Source organism: Ovis aries, chromosome 3 (assembly GCF_016772045.2).
Source record: "Ovis aries strain OAR_USU_Benz2616 breed Rambouillet chromosome 3, ARS-UI_Ramb_v3.0, whole genome shotgun sequence".
Taxonomy (NCBI): Eukaryota; Metazoa; Chordata; class Mammalia; order Artiodactyla; family Bovidae; genus Ovis; species Ovis aries.
In genome coordinates, this window is record NC_056056.1 from 1008681 (window position 1) to 1031827 (window position 23147).

General features: G+C 69.5%; 4 protein-coding genes across 14 annotated transcripts; 1 reads left to right on the plus strand and 3 right to left on the minus strand.

Moving 5' to 3' along the window:
- Nucleotides 1-168: 168 nt before the first annotated feature.
- Nucleotides 169-3668, plus strand: EDF1 (endothelial differentiation related factor 1). Of its 3 annotated transcripts, none has more exons than XM_042245405.2 (5): nt 169-313; nt 1942-1993; nt 2226-2482; nt 2747-2840; nt 3242-3668. In XM_042245405.2, the coding sequence occupies exons 1-5, from the start codon at nt 236-238 to the stop codon at nt 3301-3303; spliced, it is 543 nt and encodes a 180-aa protein (XP_042101339.1). In that variant the 5' UTR covers nt 169-235; the 3' UTR covers nt 3304-3668. The 3 variants fall into 3 exon arrangements, with proteins under 3 accessions (XP_042101339.1, XP_014949579.2, XP_060269698.1); XM_015094093.4 differs by having other exon boundaries at nt 2322-2482; XM_060413715.1 differs by having other exon boundaries at nt 2322-2482; nt 2747-3668.
- Nucleotides 3669-4085: 417 nt separating this feature from the next.
- MAMDC4 (MAM domain containing 4) lies at nt 4086-12518 on the minus strand. Of its 8 annotated transcripts, XM_042245397.2 has the most exons (29): nt 12183-12518; nt 11574-11681; nt 11330-11503; nt 11125-11250; nt 10835-10965; nt 10675-10759; nt 10433-10558; nt 10144-10281; nt 9975-10063; nt 9706-9879; nt 9367-9451; nt 9070-9249; nt 8849-8974; nt 8602-8733; nt 8371-8495; nt 8178-8289; nt 7918-8034; nt 7665-7799; nt 7390-7526; nt 7115-7322; nt 6891-7028; nt 6650-6768; nt 6480-6570; nt 6193-6339; nt 5919-6053; nt 5713-5840; nt 5520-5628; nt 4870-5045; nt 4086-4761 (listed from the first exon to the last, which is right to left on the minus strand). In XM_042245397.2, exons 1-29 carry the CDS (start codon nt 12226-12228, stop codon nt 4720-4722), a joined length of 3639 nt encoding a protein of 1212 aa, XP_042101331.1. In that variant the 5' UTR covers nt 12229-12518; the 3' UTR covers nt 4086-4719. The 8 variants fall into 8 exon arrangements, with proteins under 8 accessions (XP_042101331.1, XP_042101328.1, XP_042101332.1 ...); XM_042245394.2 differs by having other exon boundaries at nt 5713-6053; XM_042245398.2 differs by lacking the exon at nt 4870-5045 and having other exon boundaries at nt 5713-6053.
- A 1149-nt stretch (nt 12519-13667) lies between these two features.
- On the minus strand, nt 13668-15079 carry PHPT1 (phosphohistidine phosphatase 1). The gene is made up of 3 exons (XM_027966106.3): nt 14867-15079; nt 14406-14530; nt 13668-13925 (listed from the first exon to the last, which is right to left on the minus strand). Exons 1-3 carry the CDS (start codon nt 15024-15026, stop codon nt 13833-13835), a joined length of 378 nt encoding a protein of 125 aa, XP_027821907.1. The 5' UTR covers nt 15027-15079; the 3' UTR covers nt 13668-13832.
- Nucleotides 15080-15972: 893 nt separating this feature from the next.
- AJM1 (apical junction component 1 homolog) lies at nt 15973-22400 on the minus strand. Of its 2 annotated transcripts, none has more exons than XM_042245399.2 (3): nt 22314-22400; nt 20587-20732; nt 15973-20511 (listed from the first exon to the last, which is right to left on the minus strand). In XM_042245399.2, the coding sequence occupies exon 3, from the start codon at nt 20457-20459 to the stop codon at nt 17532-17534; it is 2928 nt and encodes a 975-aa protein (XP_042101333.1). In that variant the 5' UTR covers nt 20460-20511; nt 20587-20732; nt 22314-22400; the 3' UTR covers nt 15973-17531. The 2 variants fall into 2 exon arrangements, with proteins under 2 accessions (XP_042101333.1, XP_027821908.1); XM_027966107.3 differs by having other exon boundaries at nt 20587-20735.
- Between the last annotated feature and the right edge of the window lie 747 nt (nt 22401-23147).

A 23147-nucleotide genomic window follows, 5' to 3' on the forward strand; every position in this document is an offset into this window, starting at 1 on the left:
CGCGCCGTCTCCCGCCCCACGTCGCGCACAGCGGGGGCTTGCTTAGACGAGCCGGGCGCGGATTGGCTCCGAGCCGAGGGAAGTTCCCGCCCCCCGAGTCGCCGGCCAATGGGAGGAGGGGCGGGCCCGCGGCGGGCGCCGGAAGCGGCCCAGCGACGAGGGGACGTCGCGTCGCCGGGTCTCGAGCAGCTGCTGCGGAGCCGCCGGACGGACCGCCTTCCCTGCCCGCCCCGCCATGGCTGAGAGCGACTGGGACACGGTGACGGTGCTGCGCAAAAAGGGCCCCACGGCCGCCCAGGCCAAGTCCAAGCAGGTGCGGGCGCGGCGCGGGCCTCGGGACCCAAGGGCGGCCGGGGGCGGGCAGTGGGCCCGGCCCGGCCCGGGCACCGGGGGGGCACGGAGAGGGGCCCGGGGGCGTCTTGGCGGTTTCGGGCAGTGGCACAGGCCCGCGGGACAGGGACTGCGGGGCCCGGGCGGAGGAGGGGAGCGGGCCGAGGCTGTCAGCGAGGACGGTCAGTGGCGGGCCCTGGGAAGCGATCGGACGCGGGCAGGGTTGGCGGGCACCACCGCCCCGGCGTGTTCTTCCCCCGTCCGCCGGCTGCCCGGTGCCCGGCCAGTCCGAGGCCGGCCGCGGAGCCCACTGAAGCACACTGCCGGCTGAAGGGAGGCCCTGGCCCCGGGCTGAGTGGCCTAGGACTCAGCATGCTGGTGGCCCTGGGGTCCCCATCTTGCCAGAGTAGCCGGCATGCCCTGAGGGGCACTTGGGGCAGACGGTTCTCCGGGAATCCGTCGGGTTCCCCTGTGAGTCGCTGTAAGGGAAGGGGGAAAGGGCAGGTCAGTCTCCAGCCCCGCTGGGTTCTACTCTGAGCAGCCTTGGGCTGGCCTTAGACACGGTGCCAGGTCTGGGCCACGGCTGGCTTTGGCCCTGCTGACTAGTCTTCATTGACCTGCCCAGGACCTTTCAGTTGGTCAAAACCAAGTTCACTCTTTTTTTTTTTTTTTCTTCCAAAGGAACCTTAATAGCGACAAGCTAGGAATCATGTGAACAGCTCTAGAGAACATTTGTGAACATGTCACACTTAGAATGCCCCACAGCCCGGGGCAGAGACTTTAAGAAATGTGTTACATTCGTGTTCTGCCCTGTGGATCAAGGGGTAGCGCTGTCTTTGCCAGCGTTTGGGGCGAGGGCTCCAGACTTTGTGCGATGTGCTGTACTTTATTAGGAGCCAGTTTGGCTGAGGAAGGCCAAACCAGGCCCTCAGTTGACCTCCCTTCTGGCTTTCGCAGGAGAGTCTTGTAGAGAAGTGTATTCAAGTGTGGGTGTCTAAGGGGACCCACTTGCCCGTCTTTTTCGACAGTAAAGTCATGAGCTCTTTCTGTTTTCTTGACCAGAAGTTTATTGCGAGTTGCCTGGACAGTTGGACATAGAGGGATTTGTATGGCAAGCTTTGGCTTAAAGCCAGCATTTGCTTGTCGGTCCTTGAAAAAACATCAGGTACTAGGCATGTAGCAGGGCGCTTCAGGGCGTGAGTTCAGAGCCTGACTGCCAGGGCTCGAAAGCATGAGGCGTTATCAGTTGGCTGACAGTAGCCTAAACTGCGGAGAAGGCAGTGGCACCCCACTCCCGTACTCTTGCCTGGAAAATCCCATGGACGGAGGAGCCTGGTAGGCTGCAGTCCATGGGGTCGCTAAGAGTCAGACATGACTGAGCGACTTCACTTTCACTTTCATGCATTGGAGAGGGAAATGGCAACCCACTCCAGTGTTCTTGCCTGGAGAATCCCAGGGATGGGAGAGCCTGGTGGGCTGCCGTCTATGGGGTCGCAGAGTCGGACACGACTGAAGCGACTTAGCAGCAGCAGCAGCAGCAGCAGCCTAAACTGGGGTTGGCCAGGTACCGGAAAACTAATTTTGACCAAAAAACACTTTCTAATTTTCTAGGCCATCTTAGCAGCTCAGAGACGAGGAGAAGATGTGGAGACTTCTAAGAAATGTAGGTACTCATATGTCCACTTGAGGGACCGGGGAGTGTCCGGGTTCCCTGGGCGTTAGGGTGGCTGCAGAGCTGGGGGGTGTGAGGGTCCTCTCGGAGCAGTGGTGGTTGGCATGAGTGGGGGGGGGTTCCTCCCACCACTTCCTGTCTCTGGGAGGGAGGCCGGGGCTCAGTGCTCCTGGGGCTTTGGGGTGTCCCCATTTTGGGTGGCCTGGCTCAGCCTGTCTTCCAGGCTCAGGGCGCCTGTGGGGCCGGGCTCCATTCCAGACCGGCTCACCTGTGGGACTGCTGCCCACCCTGCCCTTTGCCCTTGCCTTGCACGGTCCAGGGGCCGCTGGCCAGAACAAGCAGCACTCGGTCACCAAGAACACGGCGAAGCTGGACCGGGAGACCGAGGAGCTGCACCACGACCGCGTGCCGCTGGAGGTCGGCAAGGCGATCCAGCAGGGCCGGCAGGGCCAGGGGCTGACGCAGAGGGACCTGGCCACGGTGAGCGCGCGGGCCCTCCTCCAGGCCGCGGCCAGGCAGGCGGGGTGCGGGCCCTGCTCGCCCAGTGGCTTGGGGCTTCAGTTCACTCCGGCCCTGGGAGCCCTGAGACCTCTGAGGGGCCGTACGAGTCAGCTGTGACTTGCCGAGCTGCGTCTGCTCTGGCCCTGGGCCCGCATGCGGCCGCCCAGAGCCCAAGGCCCTCCCCTGGCTGGGTCCGTCTCCCACCACGCCTGGAGCTGACGGGCAAACACACGTTCCCCCTAGAAAATCAACGAGAAACCGCAAGTCATTGCGGACTACGAGAGTGGCCGGGCCATTCCCAACAACCAGGTTCTGGGCAAGATCGAGAGAGCCATTGGTAAGTGTCCTGCTGACCTCTGCTGCCTGGCCAGGCGCAGGGTGGCCGCCCCTCCTGGTTGTAGTTGGTGAGGAAGGTGCAGGAAGGCCCCGAGGAATGCCAGGGCCACCCGGCATTGGCAGCAGCGTGGCTCGGAGCGGAAGCCTAGTCCTGGGAGGGGCTGTCCTCTCCCCTCGAGGAGGGGCAGGCACATGCTCTTTAGAATCAGACGTGAGAGCTAGTCCTGGGGTGAGTGAGAACCCAGGGCCAGGATGGCGCTCCCTGCTCCCTCCAGAGGAAGGGAGCGGACGGGGGGCGCTGCCCTCTGCGAGGGGGTGGGTTCGGAGGCTCAGGAACTGTCCTGTGCCTTGAAGTCCAGAGTGGGAGCTCCGGTGGTTAGTGGCGGCCCATGGCTCTTTCAGGCCTGAAGCTCCGGGGGAAGGACATTGGGAAGCCGATCGAGAAGGGGCCAAGGGCGAAATGAACATAAAGCCTCGAAATCAGTGCGTTCCGGCTGATCTCGTCCGGCTGGTCCCCTTGACCACCGGCGCCAGCACGGCTCTCTCCATGCGGCTGAGCGGAACACGGGCGGGATCCCCACCCGGGAACCCCTCTCCTCGTACCTGCTGTCTAACTAACAAACAAAACCTTGCAAAGTGTTTGCTTCTGATTTTTTCCTCCCTGCCCCCCGCCCTCAGTGGGGTGGGAACGCTGCCTCCCTCTCCCCCGGGGCCCAGCCTGCTGCGGGGATGGCTCCCGGGAGCTGGCGGGGGTGGGCGGTCACGTCTGGGAGAGGAGCTGTGTGTCCAGCCTGGCTCGTAGAGAAGCTAATAAAGTTTGTGCCCTCGCTGCTGGTGGTGGGTCCTTGCCCCTAGCTCTCTGCTGCCGTGCCCGGAGTGCCCCCTCCCTCCGGCCCCCAGTGCGGCAAAGCGCTATCTTCACGAGGCGCCGTGAGGGAACCTGAGGGGCTGGGATGGTCCCTCTGCAAGCTGTTTCTCGTCACCTCTGCTGGGACGGTTAGTGGGCATCGGTCAGCCTCTGGGCATCAGACCTTGGTGCCCCCGGTGCCAACTCCCCAGTCACGTCCTTGTCTGTGGACCCCAGTGCGCTCGGGTGGCAAGGTGGCGCTGCCTGGGCTGGAGGGGGCACCTGGCTGTGCGGGGGTGGCTGTCATGCCCTCCGGGACAGCCAAGCCTGGGGTCCTCCGTAGACTTGGGTGGGTGGTGTCTGAATCTCCTGTGTGTAAGATCAGAACCGGGGACCGTCCCGGGTTAGAAAGACTCTGCTCCATTTTATTACATGAGGGTGGCTTGTGGGTAGGGATTTTGACCGGGGAAGGGTGCACTTGGGGACCTTGACCCTGGGAGGGCGGGCCTGGGGGCCTTCCTTTGGGACTCTGGACAGATTAGAGCACTCCTCCGCCAGTCCAGCTCCGTGCCACCGTGGACCCTGACGAGCATCTGCTACTGTCTGTTGCCTGAACCTGTGAGGGTTTCCATCTTACGGAATCGCCCAGTGAGGTGGGGCCCTGCGGGGGGTCCCTCTGGCCTGGGCTGGGGCAGTGGCTTCTTGGGGCCCCACTGCACCTGCCTCCAGGTGCCTCGAGCCCATGGCTGTCTCCTGAGCCACTGAGGCCCACGGGAGGGGCCCCCAAGCATGTCCTCTCGGGTAGGTTGGATCGGGTCTGGGGAACTGCCCTTCCTGCTGATGGGCAGACCCCGGCCGGCAGGGCTGGCGCGCTTACTGCTGGGGTAAGGACCGCACTTGGGTCTGTGGGTACAGCCCCTGTGAGGGTGATGGATGCATGGTCTCAATGTATTGGGGGGGGGTGTTGGTCCCTGGGCCAGGGTCCCGGTGGCGGGTGCGCTCGTGTGAGGAGCTGAGGTCTTCTCTGGGTCGTCTACTGGTCATTGGTGATTGATGCTGGCAGGGTGACGCGGTCCTAGGGGGAAGGGGAGGAGCTTAGTGACCGCTGGAGCCCCGTGCACCATCAGGCTCAGCACACGGCAACCCCTGGCTCCCGCCCTACACCCCCACCCAGGGCTCCTACCGCCCTGAAGAGAATGTTCTCGAAGCCGGGGGCCACGGCGTCCACCTCGCCCCGGCAGGGGCAGCCCGGCTTCTGCAGCCAGCGCCGGCCTGCGACGCCCAGCAGCAGCAGCAACAGCAGGAGGAGGAGGGCGCCACTGACCGCGGCCGGCACCGCTGCGGCCGCCGCCCCGCCCCCTGTGGGCCGCAGGGCAGGTGACCCGGGATCCCAGTCCCATCTCACCCCCACCCAGGCCCGAGGAGGGTGCTCGCATGGCTGTCCCCACGGCCTGGGGTTTCCAGGTCCCCTCTGAAGTCACCGGTCACGGGCTGAGGCTGGGCCCTGGTGGGCAGGGGGCTGCAGATCCAGGGGTCACGGCCCCAGGCTGGACGCCCCCTTTATTGTGAAGTCAGCCACAGGCGCGTGCCTCAGCAGGAGGGGGACCACGGTCTCTGGCCTGACTGGGAGCTGGAGCACCGTGGGCAGAGGCGGGGGCACCCTGCGCCCGGGGACCCAGGACGGCCCAGCCCCAGGCTGGGGCCCTGCAGCGAGGGCAGCCGGCCTGTGGCTCTCCTGGTCCCTCAGACAAGGGCGTGACCCCCCCACCCCCGCCCCTGGGGCTGGCAGAGGCCCTGCCCTGGAGCAGAGCTGGCCCGCTGGGCAGGGCTTACCCTGGCTGGGTGTGGGCAGCTGGCACCGCTGCCCAGCCAGATACTCAACGTCGTCCAGGGCGATGGGCCCCAAGGCCGGCTGGCCACCCAGCGTGGCTTCAAACACAATCTGACGGGAGGGAGAGGAGGCTGTGTGGGCCGGGGAGGGGGCCAGAGCCGCCCGAAGCCTCCCGGGTCAGCGCGCCCACCTCACCTGGAACTCCACGGCGCTGGCCACGTCCACCTGGCCCTCCAGCCACTGGTGCCGGCGCCGCCCACCCGCGCCCCACACGGCCAGCTGCCCCTGCGCGCTGCTCAGGACGACCCTCAGCTCGCCCTGGTCTGGGAGCAGGGTGTGAGGATGGCCAGGCAGAGTGGGGCGGCTCCCGTGCCCCCCGCCCCGGGCTCTGGCCCACTCACAGAAGTGCTCCGGGAAGCCCATGTGATACCAGAACCGCAGGCAAGAGGCCGCGGTGGGCGGCAGAGGCTGGCTGATGAGCCCGGCCGCTCGGCCCCCCGGGCCCAGCACGCTGGTCTCAAAGAGGGCAAAGTGGCCTGGAAACGAGAAGGGGGGGTGCCTGACCCGATGGAGCTGGCGCCCCGACCTGCGGCCTCCGACCCCGCTGGGTGCCGGGTGGGGCAGGCTGGGGTGAGGCGTGCGTGGCTCGGGGGCCCCTTCCCGCCTCGGACCCACCTGCCTCTGTGCCCAACGTGTGGTCCACGGGGGGCTGCGGGTAGCGGGAGGGCGAGGCTCCGCTGCTCCAGTCCCAGCTGTACCCGCCCAGGCCGGGCCGGGGCACGTGGTTCCAGCCACACAGACCAGCCTCGAAGTCACAGGAAGCTGCAAAGGGCTGGCTGTGAGGGTGCTGCCCCGTGCCCTCCACCCTTGGGGCACCACTGCCGCGGGGCGTGGCGGTCAGGCCGGGCGCCTGAGGGTGGCAGGGAGCTGGGACCACCAGGACCCAGGCCACGGACGCCCACCTGGGAGGGGGCAGGGCCCGTCCTGGAGGAGCAGGTCGTCCAGAGCCATGTAGGAGTGCTCCACGCCAGCGGCCACCGCCTCGAACACCACCTAGGGGGCACCGGGTGGAGATCGTGCCTGCTGTGCCCTGGACAGCCCTTGGGGTAAGGAGGGCCCCCGCTCCGCTTACCCTCCAGGCCTGCCTGGCCTGCAGGTCCACGCTACCCAGGCGCCAAGTGGCCCCTCCACGGGAGCTGACGCTGAGTACTTGCTGCCTGCCGGCCTCCTCCACGTGGACCCTCAGAGTGCCTGCCGTCGAGCAGCCATCCCCATCAGCGCGGCAGGGGCTGCCAGCTCGGGCCCTGCGGTGGGGGGGCTCCCAAGGGCCTCCTGAGGGGACCCCACGGCCCCGGCTCCCAGCAGCCCCTCACCTGGGTTGCGGAGGCTCAGGTGGTACCAGAAGCTCAGGCAGGTAGGCTGCACCAGGGGCCGCTGCTCCTCCGAGGTCAGCAAGGCTGCGTGGCCACGGGGCAGGGCCTGCGGGCTCGTGTCCACGACCATGTAGTGCCCTGGGGGGTGGCAGGGTCAGCCTGCTGGCCGCCACCCCGCTCTCCCCGCCCCACCTGTCTGCCCACTGCCCCACCCCAGCAGGCACCCTGAGCTGTCTCCGTGGTGTGGTCAGCATGGGGCCCCCACGAGGCGTTGGCCTGGCGTGTCCAGAGGCCCCGGCCCCCCACGGAGAAGCCACAGGCCGAGTCCTCGAAGGAGCAGCGCCTGGGGGCCCAGCAGGGCCCGGGTCGCAGGGTCACATCATCCAGCGCCATGCTGCCGTGGTACCCGTCCCGGAGGCCCTCAAACAGCAGCTGGGGGGCAGAGAGGGGTCAGTGGCTGGCCTTGCCTCGCCCACCGCGCCCGCGCCCTGGGCCTCACCTGGTACTTGGCGCCCGAGTCCGGCTGGTGGTGGAGGGTGGCCCAGGCTTCGTGCCAGCGGTTGCCATGGGTGCCAGACCTCGACCACAAGTGCGTTTCTGCCTCCCCTTCTCGCCTCATCACCAGGCGCAGGGTCCCTAGAGGGAGGGGGTTGAGAGGGGACGAGGCCTTAACCCCTGCCTCTCATCCACTCCTGGGACCCCCGAGGGAGCAAGAGGCAGGACTCGGGGCCCCTGTGAGGCTTCCCTGAGGCCCTGCCCAGCTACGGGCCTCACCGATTTGGGGCCCAAAGAGGTGGAACCAGAAGGAGAGGCACTCCTGAGGGGCTGAGGGCACCCGAGGCTGGGTGAGCAGGTGGGCAGCAGGGCCCCGGGCTGGGGGATCCGTAGGGTCCAGGAGCACGAAGTGGCCTGCGGGGGCACAAGGGGCTGAGCTGCGGGGCCCCAGGCTGCTGGGGCTCAGCCCTGCCCTCCCCTCTGCCCCTGGGACTCGAGGTCTAGCAGCCGCCCCCCAGGCACCCCACCTTACCTTGGCCCGTGGTGTGGTCGTACCTTGGGCCACGGCTCTCCACCCGGTGCCAGTGGGCATCTGTGAGGTGGCCGGTGTGCCAGCCGCAGGCTCCCCGCTCAAAGTTGCAGGAGACTTCTGGCGGCGGGCAGAGGCGGGTCAGCACCCCCGACACCCCTCCCGAGTGCCGAGAGGCTGGGGGAGACTGGCTCCTAGAGAGGGGGCTCGTGGGGGCCCCTGGAGGGGGACCGGGTGGGGGGCCAAGCACCCAGGGGAAGCACCTGAGTCTTCCTCAGTGGCTGCTGCGGGGCTGCAGCCCATCAGGGTCATGTCGTCCACCCCTGCGCCCTGCTGCCCGGGGCCGTCCACGTCCACCAGCCCGACCAGCTCCAGCTTCACGGGGCACGAAGGAGGAGGCTGTCAGCCAGGGCTGGCCCCCGGGGGCCCCTCTCCACCCCAGGCCGCTCTCCTCACCCGGAACGGCCGGCGGCGAGCCCCGAGAAGGACCCTGTCCACCTTCCAGCCCCCAGCGGTGCTGCCTAGGGCCTGCCACACCAGCTCGCGGCGGCTGCCCTCCACCACGACCAGCTCCAGGAAGCCTGGCGAGGGGTCACTGTGGGCGGCCCGTCCTGCCCCTGCCCCTCGCCCGGGGGCTCCGACTCCCCACCCCAGGACGGGGCAGAGGGTGCGAAGGGATGGTGGTACCTTGGGGGTGACTCTGAAGATAGTAAACCAGGTGGAGCTCACAGCGGGGGCCCGAGGGGCCGAGGGTGGGTGTGAGTACCCGGGCCTCCTCGGCCAGCTGCCCCCAGGCCCTCTGCACAGCCAGGAAGTGCCCTGGGGAGAGCAGGCCTCAGAGCTGGTTCCTCCCAGGGACCCCGACCCAGCGCCCTCCCTAGGGAGAGGGGGCAGCTGGAAGGCAGGCCTCAGGCCACCCCAGGCGGAGCCTCACCAGCAGCCCTGCGGGCATCTGGACCGGGCCCCCCTCTGTCCGGGGCCGGGAGGCGCACCCACTGCAGCCGCCCCACGCTGGCGTCTTCCCAGCCCCCGCCGGAGGGCGACTCGAAGTCCGTGGTGCCTGCAAGGGCAGGGGGCATGGGTGGGCCTGGGCCTCGCCAGCCACTCCCAGAGGGGAGGCCGGGGGAAGGGAGGGGAGGCCCCTGGCCCGCTCACCACACTCCTGCTCGTCCTCGCCCCCCGGGCACTGCTGCTGGAAGTCACACAGCTGCTCCGGGGGGACACACAGGTCCCCACAGAAGAAGTGTCCGGGCTCGCAGAAGCTCCGAGGCTGCAGGCTGGATGGCTGGGGCCAGGGGCCTGGGGCCCAGCACCCTGGAGGTGGACTGGCCAGCTCTGTGGGCCGGCGCGGGGGTCAGGTGGGCTGGTGGGGGCTGTGCTTCTCCCGGGGTGGGACGGGGTGGGACGGGGTGGGACGGGGTGGGACGGGGTGGGAGGGCCCAGCAGGCTCACCTGGGATTGGCTTGCAGTGGTCAGACAGGATGAGGTCGTCCAGGCCCACGACGCCCCCTGGGCCTGTCTGCCCAGCCAAGAGGATCTGGGGACAGACGGGGTCGGGGGTGCCCCAGCACCCCTCTGTGATCCCCAGGCTGGTCTGCCCCCGAATCCTCTCGCCAGAATCCACACCTCATCCTTGGCTCTTGCTGGACACCCAGCCCTTCAGAGGGCATCTCTGCAGGGAGCCCTCCCGTCCTCTGGCCTGCCCTCCTCCTGAGACAGTGGAGGGGCCCACATGGGGCTCCCTGAGGGGCCCCGGCCCTCCCTGCACGATGCTGCCCTCGCCAGCCTCACCTGAAAGGGGTGCCTGCTCTGGATGTCAACACGGTCTCGGACCCAGGCTGCCCCCAGCTCCCCGTGGCGCCTGCGCAGCAGGATGGGGGTCTGGGGGGCCGCGGGGCTCGCCGTCTGCAGGAACACCTGGAGGCAGCCGGCCTCTGACCCGTGCAGGTAGTGATAGAAGACGAGCTGGGAGGGGCCGAGCACAGTCAGCGGAGAGCCGCAGGGCCGGGCAGGCAGAGCCGGGCAGGCAGGGCCGCACCCTGTGACTCCCACCCGCTCACCGAGCAGTTGTGGGGGGCTGAGGCTTGGAACTTGGGGCTGGAGAGGACCGCTGGGGCGCTGGGCTCGGCCACGGATGCGAGGAAGAAGCCTGGGGAGATGGCAGGCGTGGGCTGGGGTGGCTGGTGGGGCGGGGGTCCAGGGGCGGGGCGGGGGTCCCCGGGGCCTCACCCTGCGCGCTGTTCCACGTGTGGTCACCGCGTGGCCAGGCGGGGAGCCTGGGGCTGCCGGCACTGCGGTTCCGGGTCCAGCCCTCTGAGTGGTTCCACAGGCCGAGGCCCATCTCAAAGTCGGTGGCTACATAGTGTCCTGGGGGGCAAGGGGGCTCCGGCTGTTGAGCGGGGCCTCCTGCCTGGCCCCCCGCCACCCAGGCCTGTGCTCACGGCCCCAGCTCCGGCGGACATCAGCTGTCTCAGCCCCCAAGGGATGGTGCCAAAGGCCAGCCCCCGGTCCCACTCACTGCAGAGGGCCGCGTCCTCGTCCGAGCGGTCCCCACAGTTGTCCTCCCCGTCACACAGCTGGGGGTGCGCCACACAAGCCTCGTTCCGGCAACGGTGGTGCCCCAGGGGGCAGTGCGCCTGGGAGGCTGGGGGCAGGGTTAACCCATCACCCGCCCCAAGTCCCTGGGCGGGGCCACTGACCAGGGCCTCCTGCTGACCCCCTCCCCGCTCCAGGGGTGGGCCCACAGCCGGGGGACCTTACTGGGCAGCCCGCAGCGCCAGAAGGCCACGTCGTCCAAGGCCACAGTGCCCCTGTGGGTGGCATTTCGTGTGGCAGAGAAGGTCACCTGGAGACAGTGAGGTCCCTAAGTCAGGGCCCAGACCCTCCCCGCCGTCCCCACCGTCCAGAGCGCCCATCTCACCCTGAAGGCGCCCCGGATGCGACCAGTGGGCACCACCAGCTCCTGCCAGTCTGGGCCCCAGGGCCCTGGGCTCCGCCACAGGGTCAGCGTCTCTGCACCGTGGGTCAGCTCCAGCCGCAGCTCGGCCACATCTGCAGTGAGGGGTCCGGGGGCAGCTCAGGCCCCAGGCCTCGCCCAGGCCCGTGGCTTTGCCCACCCCAGGACCCCTGCCCACCCTGGGGGCGCCTTCCCATCTCTGCGCCCCTTGTCTCAGGCCACCTGGCCTCGGTCGCAGGGTACGGGGTGCACACCTCCTGAGGCCGCGTGGTACCAGAGCCTGAGCTCGCAGGTGGGGGCGGCCTCGTGCAGGACAGGAGAGCGCAGGGCTGCGGTGGCCGTCTCCCTCCCGCGGTGTGTGCCGACCGCCACGTACCAGCCTAGTCAGCCGAGAGGTCAGGAGACGGGGTGGGAGGCACAGAGGGCTGGGGACAGCGTGGAGCCCCGCCCAGGCCTCACCGAGGTCGGTGCCCAGAGTGTGGTCCGAGCGCAGCTGCGGCCCCTGCGGCGAGGCCCCTGCACGGTCTCGGAGCCAGCGGTAGCCCGCGGTGCTGATGTCCTGCCAGCCGCAGGAGTCCCGCTCGAAGTCGCAGGTGAAGGGGGCGCCCGGGCTGGGCGAGACCCCGTGGTAACCTGGGGGGGCAGGGGGTCAGGCAGGGCGGCTGCGAGGGCGGTCCCGCTGCTGCCCCCAGCCCCGGCTCACCGCACTGCGCCTCGTCGGGGCAGCCCCTGCAGTCACACACGAAGTTGCACTCGGCCTCGCGGGGGGTCCTGCAGTGGTTGGGGACCCAGGCCCAGCCGGGAGACCCTGCTGCCAGCAGAGACAGCCAGGTGGCCAGGGGTAGGGAGGCCCCGCTGTTCCTCAGCCCAGAGACCCCTAAGAGTCAGGCATCCTGGGACATTTCGGCACCGGGCCAAGAGGCTGTGCAGGGAGGGGGCCAGGAACCCACGGAGAACTGCCCCCGGGGGTCCCTGTCAGGGCCCAGGAGGGCATGTCCGGCCCTGGAGAGGCTGGCTGTCAGGATGGGGTGCCTGGGTGTGCGAGGGGCCAAGCATCACCGATGCAGGTCCCTCCCTGGGGAGGACCGGAGCCCAGCGCAACTCAGGAGGGTCTGCGGCCCAGGCCCCCCAGCCTGCACCCAGCGCGGGCTGGACTCGGATCCCTACCCCAGCGAGGCTGTCCCCAGGACCCCGAGGGCTCACTCAGCATCCCCACTGCAGGCCGTCCCGGGCCCACGTCCCTCCTTCCCTGCAGACCCAGCAACCGGGCCCCCGGAAGGTCCTGATTCAGGAGCCAGGCGTGGCGACTCACCCAGGAGCATGACCACCGCAGGCAGGAGGTGGCCGCACAGCGGCATGGTCAGGCCCGAGGCAGAGAGGCCGGGGGTGCTGTGTGCCCTGGCCAGCCTGGTGGGGACTCTGCCTGTCAGCCCGAGGCCCCGCAGGCCGACTCTGCTCTGACCGCGGGCCCGGCTCAGCCCTTTCTGTATCTGCAGTGGGCCCGGCTCAGCCCCTGTATCTGCACCGCTGGCCCCGGCTCAGCCCCTGTATCTGCACCGCGGGCCCGGCTCAGCCCTTTCTGTATCTGCAGTGGGCCTGGCTCAGCCCCTGTATCTGCACCGCTGGCCCCGGCTCAGCCCCTGTATCTGCACCGCTGGCCCCGCCCCGAGCTGACAGGATGATCACCTGGCTCTAAGTGCATCCAGGAGAGGCCCCAGCCTGGGGGGCTCCCACCTGCCCGGCCCCCTTTGGGGCAAAGGTCGGGCCTCAGCCGTGGTGCCCACTGCGGCCCAGCCGTCTGGTGGAGGCCCCGCTGGAGACAGCGCCGAGTGGCACAGGCCTCAGCTACTCCTCCTGGGGCCCCTGGTCCCGCAGAGTTCAACTCAGCCGGGCAGGAACTCAGCTTGTGCAAACCGTGCACCTGGCTTGAGTTCCCTGCACGGGGAGGGGGCAACCCTGGCAACCAGGGATGTCGTCCCTCTCCGTAACTCAGCCTGTGGGCTCCTCTTCACTTGCTCGCTTAAAAACGATGACTGTTTTCTTGTCAACAAGTGTCCGAACCGTGTGGTGTGGGCTGGGCACGGCCAGGCACAGGGTCCAGAGGAGCCGAGGGGCTCTGGGCCTCATGGCACTGACCTCAGCGGAGGACCTGGTACCAGGCGCTGCCAAGTTTATCACCGTCCGGCCTTGAGAGCTTGTCTAACCTGAGCCTGTTTCCTCATCTTTAAAAGTGTAACGATGGCGCCTCTGTGGAAAGGCTCCTGTGAGGGCCCTGGAGTCCAGAGGAGGCGGGTGCAGCGTGATGGAGGCCTCTGCTCCCCACAGCGCCAGGAGAAGGGTCCTGGGAGAGGGGCTCCACGCCTGACACCCGGTTTACTTGAAGCAGGAGTCTGAGGCAGTGGCCCTGATTCTGGAGTCGAGGGGCCACAGACCACCCGACTCGAGACCTCAGTCAGCAGCGGCCAAGGTAGGGGTTGCTGGTGCCCTCCCCCTACCGGGAGGGGCCCGCCTCCGCAGGCTGGAGGGACTTGGCCCTAGCTCCTTGCGTAACGGCTTGTCAGGCCTCTTCCCAGATGACTGTGGGGACAGCAGGTGCATGGAGAAGCAATCAGGTCATAAACGGGGGCAGCGGCCAGGGCCCCCTTATCAGACCCCAAAGGGCTGAGTGTGCCCTGCCCCTCCCTGGGCCCCTGGGGCAGGTTGCATGAGGGGCAGCCTCCAGCTCTTGGCCACCCACCTACACCAGCTGGAAGTACAGCGAGGTGCGCTGAGAACAGAGACGCCAAGCACACAGCGCTCAGGGAGCAGCAGAGCTGACGATGCTTTTAATTCTCCCAAGAGGGAGCCCCAGGCCCCGAGACCTGGCCAGGGTGGCAAAGGGGGTGCAGTCCGGCCCCTTGGGAGGGGCCTTCAGGGCAGAGTTCTGAGTGGGCTGCTGGACAGAGCGGGCCTCGAGTGGGCCTCAGTAGCCGTCGTCAGCCCACGTGACTTCGTAGTCCGGATACTTGGCTTTAATCTTCTCAGTGGAGACAGAGTGCTGGGCGCGACCGTAACCCTGAGGGAAGGAGGTGGCTCTCACACACCAGGTCCTGGCTCCGGGGGCCCCCAGGCAGCAGGGACACCAAGAGCCAGGCGGGGAGGCTGTCATCCCCCTAGCCACTCAAGCCACTCTCCTGGGAAGTGTAGCCTCCAGAGTGAGCCGACCTGGAGGGAGGGCCCTCCAGCTAGAGGTCGAGCTGGCTCTGGGTGCCCTGTGACCCTGCAGGTAGAGCGGTGAAGGGAGAGGCAGGCATCCAAGCTCCAACACAGCGCTGGCAGCCTCCAAGCGCTGGAGGACAGGGGCCTGGCCAGGCCTTCGGGGCAGGAACAGCACACAGCCCACTGCGGGCAAGCAGTGGCTCCCTCCCTCCCCCTATGTTTCCTGGGTCATGCCGCGTGGAAACTGGGATGCTGCGGTCCCTGGAGGCAGGGTTATGTCGGCGAGAAGGGCCGGGTGTTCCTCAGCCAGGACTGGGGTCCCCAGCTGCGGGCTCACCATGGAGTAGCCGTACACGTGGATCTTCCTGTCCTGGCTCTGGTGGGAAATGCGCCCGCCCCCCAGGCACTCGCAGTCGTAGCCCTTCTTCTGTATCTCGCCCGATACCTTGTCGTAGATGTCGGCTGGAATGGGAGGGGAGCTCAGCACCAGCCAGGGCGGAGGGGGTCTGAGGCCCTCCCCCCGCAGCCCCCGCCCCCAGGAGAGGAGACCTTCTGGACCGGAGAAAAGGGAGGAGAGGGTGCGCCTGGGCAGAAGCCCTGGACTAGGAGTGGGGGTCGGGCCACGGCAGCCCCTCGTCTCCAGGACAGTCTGGATGCCTCCCTGCCTCGCAAGCCGGGCGGCGAGGAGACCCGGCACAGAGTCTACCTACCCCCGCCCCGCCCTCGACCCGCTCCAGCCGCGCTGGCCCCGCCCACAGCGCCCGAGGCCCCGCCCCCGGCCCGCCGCCCCGCCCTCACCGTGGTACTCGGCCCACTTGTAGCCGCGCACGATCTCTTTGGTCTCCCCGGCCGGGTCCCCGGAGGGTGGCGCCGCATAGACTCGAATCAGCACATACTTGAAGACGCCGTCGGAGTCGATGTCCACGTCGGGGATCTGGGCGAGGCCCGCCGCCGCCATGTTCCCGGAGCGCGCTCGCCCTACGGCCCGCGGCCCTGCCCCACGCGACCCCTGGCTGCGCGGACCGCGGAGGGGCGGGGCCTGGAGGCCGCTGGCCAATCCCGCGGGGGCATGCTGCCCGGGCCCAGCGCCTCAGCCAACCGTGCGGCCGACCGGCGGCACAGACGAACCAATCGCGGCCCAGCTTCTTGCAGCGCGGTGACCGCGCCAGCTCCCCTTAAAGGGGAACAAGGAGTGGGGAGTGGGTGTGGGTTCCTTTCAGCCCACGGAGAAGTCCCTGCGCGCGGGTCAGGGGCGGCTGACGGGCCCCTCTGGGGGACTGGGCGGCCCACGAGGCGCAGGGGGCGCGCGCTGGCCCTGACTCCCTCCGCAGACCATGCGCGCTGCCCTCGGCTTCCGCCCGGGTCCCCGCAGTGTATCTGAGGGCCTCCCGCCCGGGTACTCCCCATGCTGTCCCGCGGCCTCCCGGCCCCGTCCCCGCCGAGTCCCGCGGCCTCCCGTCCCCTCGTCCGCACCGAGTCCCACGGTCTCCCGGCCCCGTCCCCGCCGAGTCCCGCGGCCTCCCGTCCCCTCGTCCGCACCGAGTCCCACGGTCTCCCGGCCCCGTCCCCGCCGAGTCCCGCGGCCTCCCGGCCCCGTCCCCGCCGAGTCCCGCGGCCTCCCGGCCCCGTCCCCGCCGAGTCCCGCGGCCTCCCGGCCCCGTCCCCGCCGAGTCCCGCGGCCTCCCGGCCCCGTCCCCGCCGAGTCCCGCGGTCTCCCGGCTCCTCGTCCGCACCGAGTCCCGCGGTCTCCCGGCCCCGTCCCCACCGAGTCCGAGCCCGCCTCTCTCCGGCCTCCCACTCCACGTTGTTCAGTGGTTTCCCACCGCTGTTTCCGAAGGCCTGCCCCCCATGGCTCCGAAAATCTTCAACGTCGCACCCACTCTGAACAAAAAACGAGGCAGCAGTGGCTACATTCGAGTTATATTTTCCTTAGTTCGAAAGCGCTCCCCCTCTGGAAGTAACCCCAGTCCAGGGTCCTTCCTGGGCGGCGCGTAGGGCCGAAGGCGGAGGCCCCTGGGCAGGGGGCGCCGAGGCCAGTTTGTGAGGCCGAGAAGGCGGGAGGGGCTAAGCGGGGCGCGTGGCCGGTGCGAATGCGCGGAGCCGAGGCAGGCGCGCAGGCAGGTGGAGAAGGAACGAGAGGAGATGGGTGCGGGTGCGGGTGCGCGGGCGGGGGTGAGGGCAGCGATCGGAGGTGGGAGGTGGGGCCCCACAATTTAATTGACTCGATACCTCCTACCACCTGGCCCTGACGGGGGCCTGGGGCTTCAGGAGGGCCCTTCTGGGCGCCGGGCCTCGCCCTCTAAGGCCAGGGCCAGCGGGCAGCCCCCGACGAGAGCGGAGATAACGGACTGGACCGTGCACTCCAGCCTCCAGCGTCCAGCCCGCACCACAAGGCGGGGCCAGAGCGAGCTAGAGCGCGGGTGTTTGCGCAGTTGCGCCCTTCACGCCGCCCTGTGGAAGTAGCTCGCTCCCGCCCCTGCTCCAGACGGGACGAACCTCCTCCTCGGTCCTCAGTAGGACTACTGATAGGGTCCCAGCTGGAGGGCCTCCTGGGCCGCTCGCGTTCACCCAGCCTCTGCACCTGCTCCCGCCTGTGAGGTTAGGGCTGCTCTGGCGCACGCCTGGGGCCATCGACCAGGTGGGAGCAGGCAGCCCAACCCACGCCCTGCCGGGTCTGAGCTCTGGCCAGAGCCCCTCCCCTCTGCTTCCCGGGCCCAGGACCTTCTCCCTCTGGCTAGGTGTCTTGTGCCTTGGTTGAGGATGCCCCCACCCCCACCCCTAGTACCCCTTCACTGCTGCTTGCCCCAACCCCTGCGGCAGGGCGTGCAGCGCCGTCAGTGTATCGAGGTCCGACCCAGTAGGGGCGAGGGCCCCACGCAGGTCCCCGCCGGCCCTGCCTGCCCACTAGGCCAGGAAGTGCTCGGGATGCGGACACACCGAGACCAATTAGCGTGTCTGTCCTCTAGAGAGGAAAAGCCTCTGAGCAGGGTGCATCCCAGACCACAGGAAGCGGGTGTGTGTGTGGGGGGGTGTTTAAAGGGACAGGACTAGGCTTTGGTCAACTCGGGCTCCTGTACCACGGGGAGCCACGGTTGGAGAGGCTCCAGGGAGGCCCTGCTGATGGGGAGTAGACGGATGAGTCGCATACGCGCGGTCGGGTCTGCAGTAGTGACCCCTCCGCGCAAAGGCAGGGCGGGCTGGTCCTCAGACCCACCCCGCCTCCCAGCGGGGAGCACCGAGCGGCCGAGGACCTGCCTCTAGGGAGCCCCGAGGGCAAACTGGGAGAGAGGGAGCCCGGCGGGACTGGGAGGGTTGTGGCCGGAAAGAGGGGAAAGGCGGTGCTTCGGCAGACCGCGACGGGGCGGAGCTTGCGGCGATGTGGGCGGGGCCTGGTGGACCGGGTGGGGCTTGGGTGCACCTGATGGGGTTCAGGGTGGGCCCTGGGTGGACGCTCCAGCGCGGCTCACATGATGTCGTCCAAGAGGTTCGCGCTGGCCACCCAGTCGAGCGCGCGCGGCTCGGACGCAGCCATGATCATGCACATGAAGGGGCGGCCGGTGCGCCGGTCCGTGGGGTAGATGGTGGTGGGCGTGAAGCGCCGGTTGGCTTCCACAAACTCGCAGAGCTGCTCGTAGACGCGCGGAAACTCGTGGCGCAGGAAGACGCCGCGCAGCCGCAGCTCTCGCTGAATGTGAATGAAGGCCACCTCGCGTGCTCGCCGGCCCGCCTCGCCGTCCTGGTCTAGGCCCGCAGTGCCGGGCGGCGGCGTCAGGATCAACGTCTCCATGTCGGGTTCGCGGCCCCGCGCGGGGGGCGGCCGTGCTGGGCTGCCGGCCGCCAGCGCCACTTTGGCGAACTTGCGCACCGTGGGTCCCGGGCTGCGAGGCGCGGGCGCTGGCCGGGCAGGGGCGCCGGGCGGGGTGGCCCCGGGGCCGACAGCCACCGACACGCTGAGCAGGAAGCACTCGGCTGGTTCGTAGAGGCGCCCGGCGGCCGCCAGCTCCCGAGCATAGCTGCCCAGTGGGGCCGCGTGCGTGGCCAGCTCGCGCAGCGACAGGTAGGTGGGCGACAGCAGCAGCCCCTCGAGGCCGAAGCGCAGGAAGTTGTCCGCGGAGCCGGGGCTCGGGAAGCCCAGGAAGAGCACCCCGCGGCCGCGGGACAAGAAGCCGACGCGCGCGATGCGCGAGAAGGCGCGGTGCACCGGGCCGCTGTCGCGGCAGAACTGCAGCACGTGGCGGCACACGCTGCCCACGCGGCCGTACACGCAGCGCGCCTTGTGCGCGTCCCAGTCCTCGCGGCGGCACAGGCGCGAGCAGTAGTAGGTGTAGCAGCTGTGGCAGGACTTGAAGTAAAGGCAGGCGTTGAACATGGTCTCGGTGCGCCCGCAGCGCGCGTTGGAGCACGTCATCAGGTCGTCCTCGTCGGCGCTGGGCTCAGGGGAGGCGTCGGCCGCCTGCCCCTGTCCCGCGGGCTCTTCGGCGCTACCTGCGGACGCAGGTGGCGAGCGCGGCGCAGGCGCCGGGCCCCCGGGCCCCGAGGGCCGCGAGTCGAGCAGGCGCCGTAGCTGGCGGCCCAAGCCGTCGGACGCGGGCTCGAGCGCCTGGCCGGCTGGGGACCGCGAGTCGATGACCAGGTCAGTGATGAGCTCGTCCAGCTGTTCGAGGCTGCGCTGGCGGCCAGAGGCGGGGCCGTCGGGGGCTGCAGGCTGAGACTGGCGGGGGCGGCTCCCCGGCATCTCCCAGCTCCTGGCGGCCGGACGCTCGGCGGCGCGCAGGTCGTTGTCGGTGATGGTGATCTCCGGTGTTACGTACCAGTTTCGGCCGGGGCCCTCCCCCACACGGCCCTTCTCGGACAGTGACGTCTCGGACAAGGACAGCGCCGCGTAGCGTCGGGGTGAGGTGGACAGGTTCACGACGACAGGCGGGCGCCGGCCTTCGGGGGACGTGCCCCGCGGCTCCCGCGCCTCGTGGCCCAGCAGGTTCTCGTAGCTACGGCCACGGCCCAAGGGGTCTTCGCGGCGCGGCCCTGGGGCCAGGATGTTGTCCCAGGAGCGCGAGTAGTGGCGGCTGTCGGTCGCTAGCCGGGGTGGACTGGTGCCCGTGCCGCCATGCCAGGAGGCGAGCAGCGGGCCGGGGTCCGGCGGGGGCGCCACCTGCAGGGTGCGGTAAGGCCGCGGGCCCCAGTCGCCCCAGGCCGGGCTGCCTCGCAGGTGTGGGTAAGTCCGCGTCAGGGCTTCTCGATTGCGGTACCGCCCGAAGTCCTCAGTGTAAAACGCGCGGGCGGCGGGGCGGGCTCGAGGCTCCTCGGGGGCATAACGCGGGCCGCAGGGCGGGCCGTAGGCGCGGGGGGCCTCCCCGTAGTAGGAGCGGGAGGGTGGTTCCTGGACCGGGAAGGTGCGAACTTCCCCCGCGTAGTAGCCGCTCCCGCTTCTTGGACTGGGCCCTGGGGGCTCTTCGGGCAGAAAGGGCCTGGGATAGTAGCCGTCGAAGGGCGGGCCAGGGCTGGCCATGAAGCCCCCAGGGTGGCCCTCGGGTTCCTCCGTGTAGAAGAACTGGGTGGGCCCCGGCGGGGTGGTGAAGGGCACACTCCGGCGCTCCGCGTAGTCCCGGGGCCCAGGGAGCGGCCCGTCGCAGTACAGCGCCCGGGGGTCGGTGCAGTACGAGTCACTGGGGGTGGGGGTGCGGGAGAGGGCCGCGTGGCGAGGCCCGGGCACCGTGAGGCCGTGGAGCTGCGGGGCGGCGCGGGGCCAGGGCGCGGTCTCGGGGGGCCCACAGGGCCGTGAGCCCCGGGCGGCGTGCTGCAGCACCGCCTCGTCCGGCTTGATGTCCAGGCGGCAGCGGACGTGGGGGGCGGGCCCCGCGGGTGGCTCGGCTGGCGCGCAGCGGTTGGCTGCAGCACAGAGGGGCGCGATGCGGCCAGGGCCGCCCCGCTGCGGCTGTAACTTGATGGGGTGCAGCTCGTTGGCGAGCGCGCGCAGCGCGGGGTACGCGGGCTCCCGGCGGGGCGACGCGTCGGCCCGCGCCGTTCGCTGCGCTTCTCGGCCTCGGCGCGGCAGCACGGGTGGTGAGGCGGGCGCGGGCGCCAGGCTCGGGGGCGCGCGGGGGGCGCTCTTGGAGCGGGCGCGGCGCCGGGTCTCGCCGTCGCGGGATCGTGCGCGCGGCGCGGCGGGCTCCGCTGGGGGCGCCTCCGGGCGGGCCTCCATGGCCACCCCGTCCAGCGCCTCCAGGAAATCGAAGCTTCGACAGTGGCGCTTATTGAAAGGCGCGGGCGCTGCAGGCCGGGCCATGGGGCCCTCACATGGCGGGGGCCTCGACACGGGCCCCGGGGCCGCCACCTTGATGTCCTGGTACACGGTCGACACCAGCAGATCCGGCGGGTCGGTGCGGGTCATCTTAAAAGAAGTCTCCAGGCGTCAGCTCACTCGGCCTTTCGGGGCTTTCGCCCTGAGGGGAGACGCGGGTCAGGGCGGCCCCTCTGCAGCCCAGGCCCCGCTAACCCCCAGTGCTGGCCCAGCTTACCTGGGGCACGGCCCGGGAGGCAGCCAAGGCCTGCGGCCACAGGCCTGTGTTCCATGCCGGCGTCCCAGGCACCTGCAGGGGGTGCCCAGCTGTCCAGCCACTCGGGTCCTGCCCCCTCCTCCACACCATCCTTTCCGGGCCACTTTCTGCTGGGAGGAGGTGAGTGACCAGAAAGGGGACGTCACTGCAGCAATCCCTGAGCTCCTGTGCTCACCAGTGACCACTGGCAGGCTGGGGTAGACCCCCTTTTCAGGGACAGGCCAGCAGTGGGGTAGGAAGAGAGTGCCCCAGGACCACCCTACTGGTGCCCACAGGTGGGACAACTGTGTGCTCATTGGGGGCCTTCACAGACTGCTTTAAGGTGCTGGCTCCTGTAAAGCAGGTGATGAAGCCCCCTCCTAACGCCTGCTGCAGAGCAATCCCCCCATGCTGCAGTCTGAAGCCCCTGGCCCCAGCCTTAAGCAACCTTAACCAGCCTCCTGCACCCCCCGCCCCCACACCTGGCGCGGCTGGACATGCAGCGGTCCTCCAGCGCTGTGTCAAGGCCCAGCACAGAGGCCCCTGTGGGCCCTGAAGTGGCCCCGTCAGGCCCAGGCGTGGCACGGAGGCTCACGGGCTTGCTGCCCTGCCCTCAGTCTACCTGTGGCCCTAGCCACAGCTGTGCTTCTGGAGCATACCTGGGCCCAAAGCTCCTCTTGCTTTGCAGGAACTGCCTCTGACTCTCCCCCTTTTTGGAGTGGTTGAAACCCACCAAGCTCTTTGGGGCTATCATGACAAGGCCAGGAGAGCGACCCCCTCCATCTTTGCAGTGAGCGCACGGCAGCAGAAACCAGGCGCTGGCTGCTGGACCACGTGGGGGTGTGTGAGCTCAAGGAGCTCAAGGCTGCCTCCAGGTCCCTGAGCGGCACAGCAGGCCAGGAGGCCGCCAGCAGGGGAGGCAGGGCGGTGAGTGGATCGAGCCCCTGCCACCCGCAGTTCTCAGGCAGGCCCTCCCCACAGCATCACAGGAGAGCTCCATGGAAACCTGAGGCTCCATGCCCCCGCATGCAGGCTGAGCTGGGGTCCACCCCTCTGTACCAGGCCCACGTTCAGACTTGGGCCAGCGGCTTCTCTGGGTGCCCAGTCTGGAGAGGCTAGGGGTGGGGGTGGGGTGCCTCAGACAGTGGTACAGGGTCTCCACCTCCTCACAGGCTGGGGGGGCATGCTCCAAGGTGAGCCTGGAAAAGCAGGGAGCTGGGTGCTCACCTGGCAGGACCTCTGGTCTGGCTGACCCTCTGTGGCCCCAGTGTGCCAGGGCTTTCCTGCCAGCAGAGCTGCCCCCCTGGGTCAGGGCCCCCAGGCCATGCTTGTCCCCATCTCAGCACCCTCCCCCCACCTGTCCATGGTTTGCAGGCCCATCCCCCTCCCATCCTGAAGCCAGGCCAGGACTGGGGGCTGGATGACAGGGTATGAGGCTCCGCCCCAGGGAGGTGACAGCCGGGCCTTGGCGCTGCCGCGGCCCCGAGGAGCCAGACTGGGCGACACCCCTTCCCTTGGGGATGGGACGGTCCCCCCCCGCCGGGGTCCCAGGCCTGAGGAGCCCGGCGGGTGGCTCTTCCCGGCGCGCAGCCCGGCCCAGCCCCGAGCCCCCGGGTGTGGGGACCAATGTCCTCCAAGGCGCAGCGTCCCTGTCCTCGTGGGCGCCGCACTCACGGAAGATCCGCGGGGCAGCGGCCTGGACCCCTTACCTGGGCGGTGCTCCCGCACCGCGCCCGGCGATCTGCGCAGGCCCGCGCGCGCTCCGCCGTCCCCCGCGCCGCCGCGGCCCCGGCACCGGCAGAAGCTTCGAGGCAGCGGCGTGAGGCTGCCGGGCGGCTCGGTGCTGCCCCCGATGGCGGCCGGCGGGACTGCACTTAAAGGGACCGCGCGATGGGCCGGGGACCTGCGTGGCGCGCTGGCTCCTGCTTGGGGCCGAGCTGGGTGCGCAGTGAGGGCTCTTTGCGCCTTCAAGGTACAGGCCTGGGGTCCAGCGAGAAGACCTCGAGCTGAGGAGCACCTGGCCCATCTTGCCCGCCCCCACCTCCCGGACACCTGCTGGAGGGCAGCTGGCAGCCTGGCCGGCCTTGGAGGCAGCCCAAGTCCTGGCCGCGCTGCGGACAGGTCCCGGAATTCACGCCTGCGGCCAGCCTAGGCAGGAGCAGATGGGCAGCCCCACGCCCTGCTGGCCTTCGTGCTGCAGGCCTGTCTTCGCCAAGCTCTCCCTGGGCACGTGGGCACCCCCACGGGCCCTGCTGCTTCCTGTCCCCCCGCTGTGCGGCCTCCCTGGGAGGACAGGCTCCTCGGCCCCCCACCCCCACCCCCGTGTCCAGCGTCCAGGCAGGCGGAGGCCCCACTGCCCTGGTCAGGTGTGCACACCCTGGAGCTGCATGGTGACACCCCACCTCCAGCCCCTCACACGAGGCTGAACCAGGGGACAGTCCAGGCTGGCAGATGGGCAGGGCGCTGGTGCCTGCGGCTCCCAAGGCCGGGGTCGGCCACGTCCGGGCCGGTCAGCTGAGGGAGCCTTGGACCATTTCCAGGTC

What these genes read in the sequence shown, in the direction of transcription:
- EDF1 (XM_042245405.2), top strand. Translation starts at nt 236, where the DNA reads ATGGCTGAGAGCGACTGGGACACGGTGACGGTGCTGCGCAAAAAGGGC. An exon ending in CGCAGAGGGACCTGGCCACG is followed by an intron (nt 2,483 to 2,746) that starts GTGAGCGCGCGG and finishes CGTTCCCCCTAG; the next exon opens with AAAATCAACGAGAAACCGCA. An exon ending in CAAGATCGAGAGAGCCATTG is followed by an intron (nt 2,841 to 3,241) that starts GTAAGTGTCCTG and finishes TGGCTCTTTCAG; the next exon opens with GCCTGAAGCTCCGGGGGAAG.
- MAMDC4 (XM_042245389.2), bottom strand. Translation starts at nt 12,228, where the DNA reads ATGCCGCTGTGCGGCCACCTCCTGCCTGCGGTGGTCATGCTCCTGG. An exon ending in GTACCACGCGGCCTCAGGAG is followed by an intron (nt 10,966 to 11,124) that starts GTGTGCACCCCG and finishes CCCTCACTGCAG; the next exon opens with ATGTGGCCGAGCTGCGGCTG. An exon ending in CACCACGGAGACAGCTCAGG is followed by an intron (nt 7,029 to 7,114) that starts GTGCCTGCTGGG and finishes GCCACCCCCCAG; the next exon opens with GGCACTACATGGTCGTGGAC.
- PHPT1 (XM_027966106.3), bottom strand. Translation starts at nt 15,026, where the DNA reads ATGGCGGCGGCGGGCCTCGCCCAGATCCCCGACGTGGACATCGACTCC. An exon ending in CAAGTGGGCCGAGTACCACG is followed by an intron (nt 14,531 to 14,866) that starts GTGAGGGCGGGG and finishes CTCCCATTCCAG; the next exon opens with CCGACATCTACGACAAGGTA. An exon ending in ACGTGTACGGCTACTCCATG is followed by an intron (nt 13,926 to 14,405) that starts GTGAGCCCGCAG and finishes TCCTTCCCTCAG; the next exon opens with GGTTACGGTCGCGCCCAGCA.
- AJM1 (XM_042245399.2), bottom strand. Translation starts at nt 20,459, where the DNA reads ATGACCCGCACCGACCCGCCGGATCTGCTGGTGTCGACCGTGTACCAG.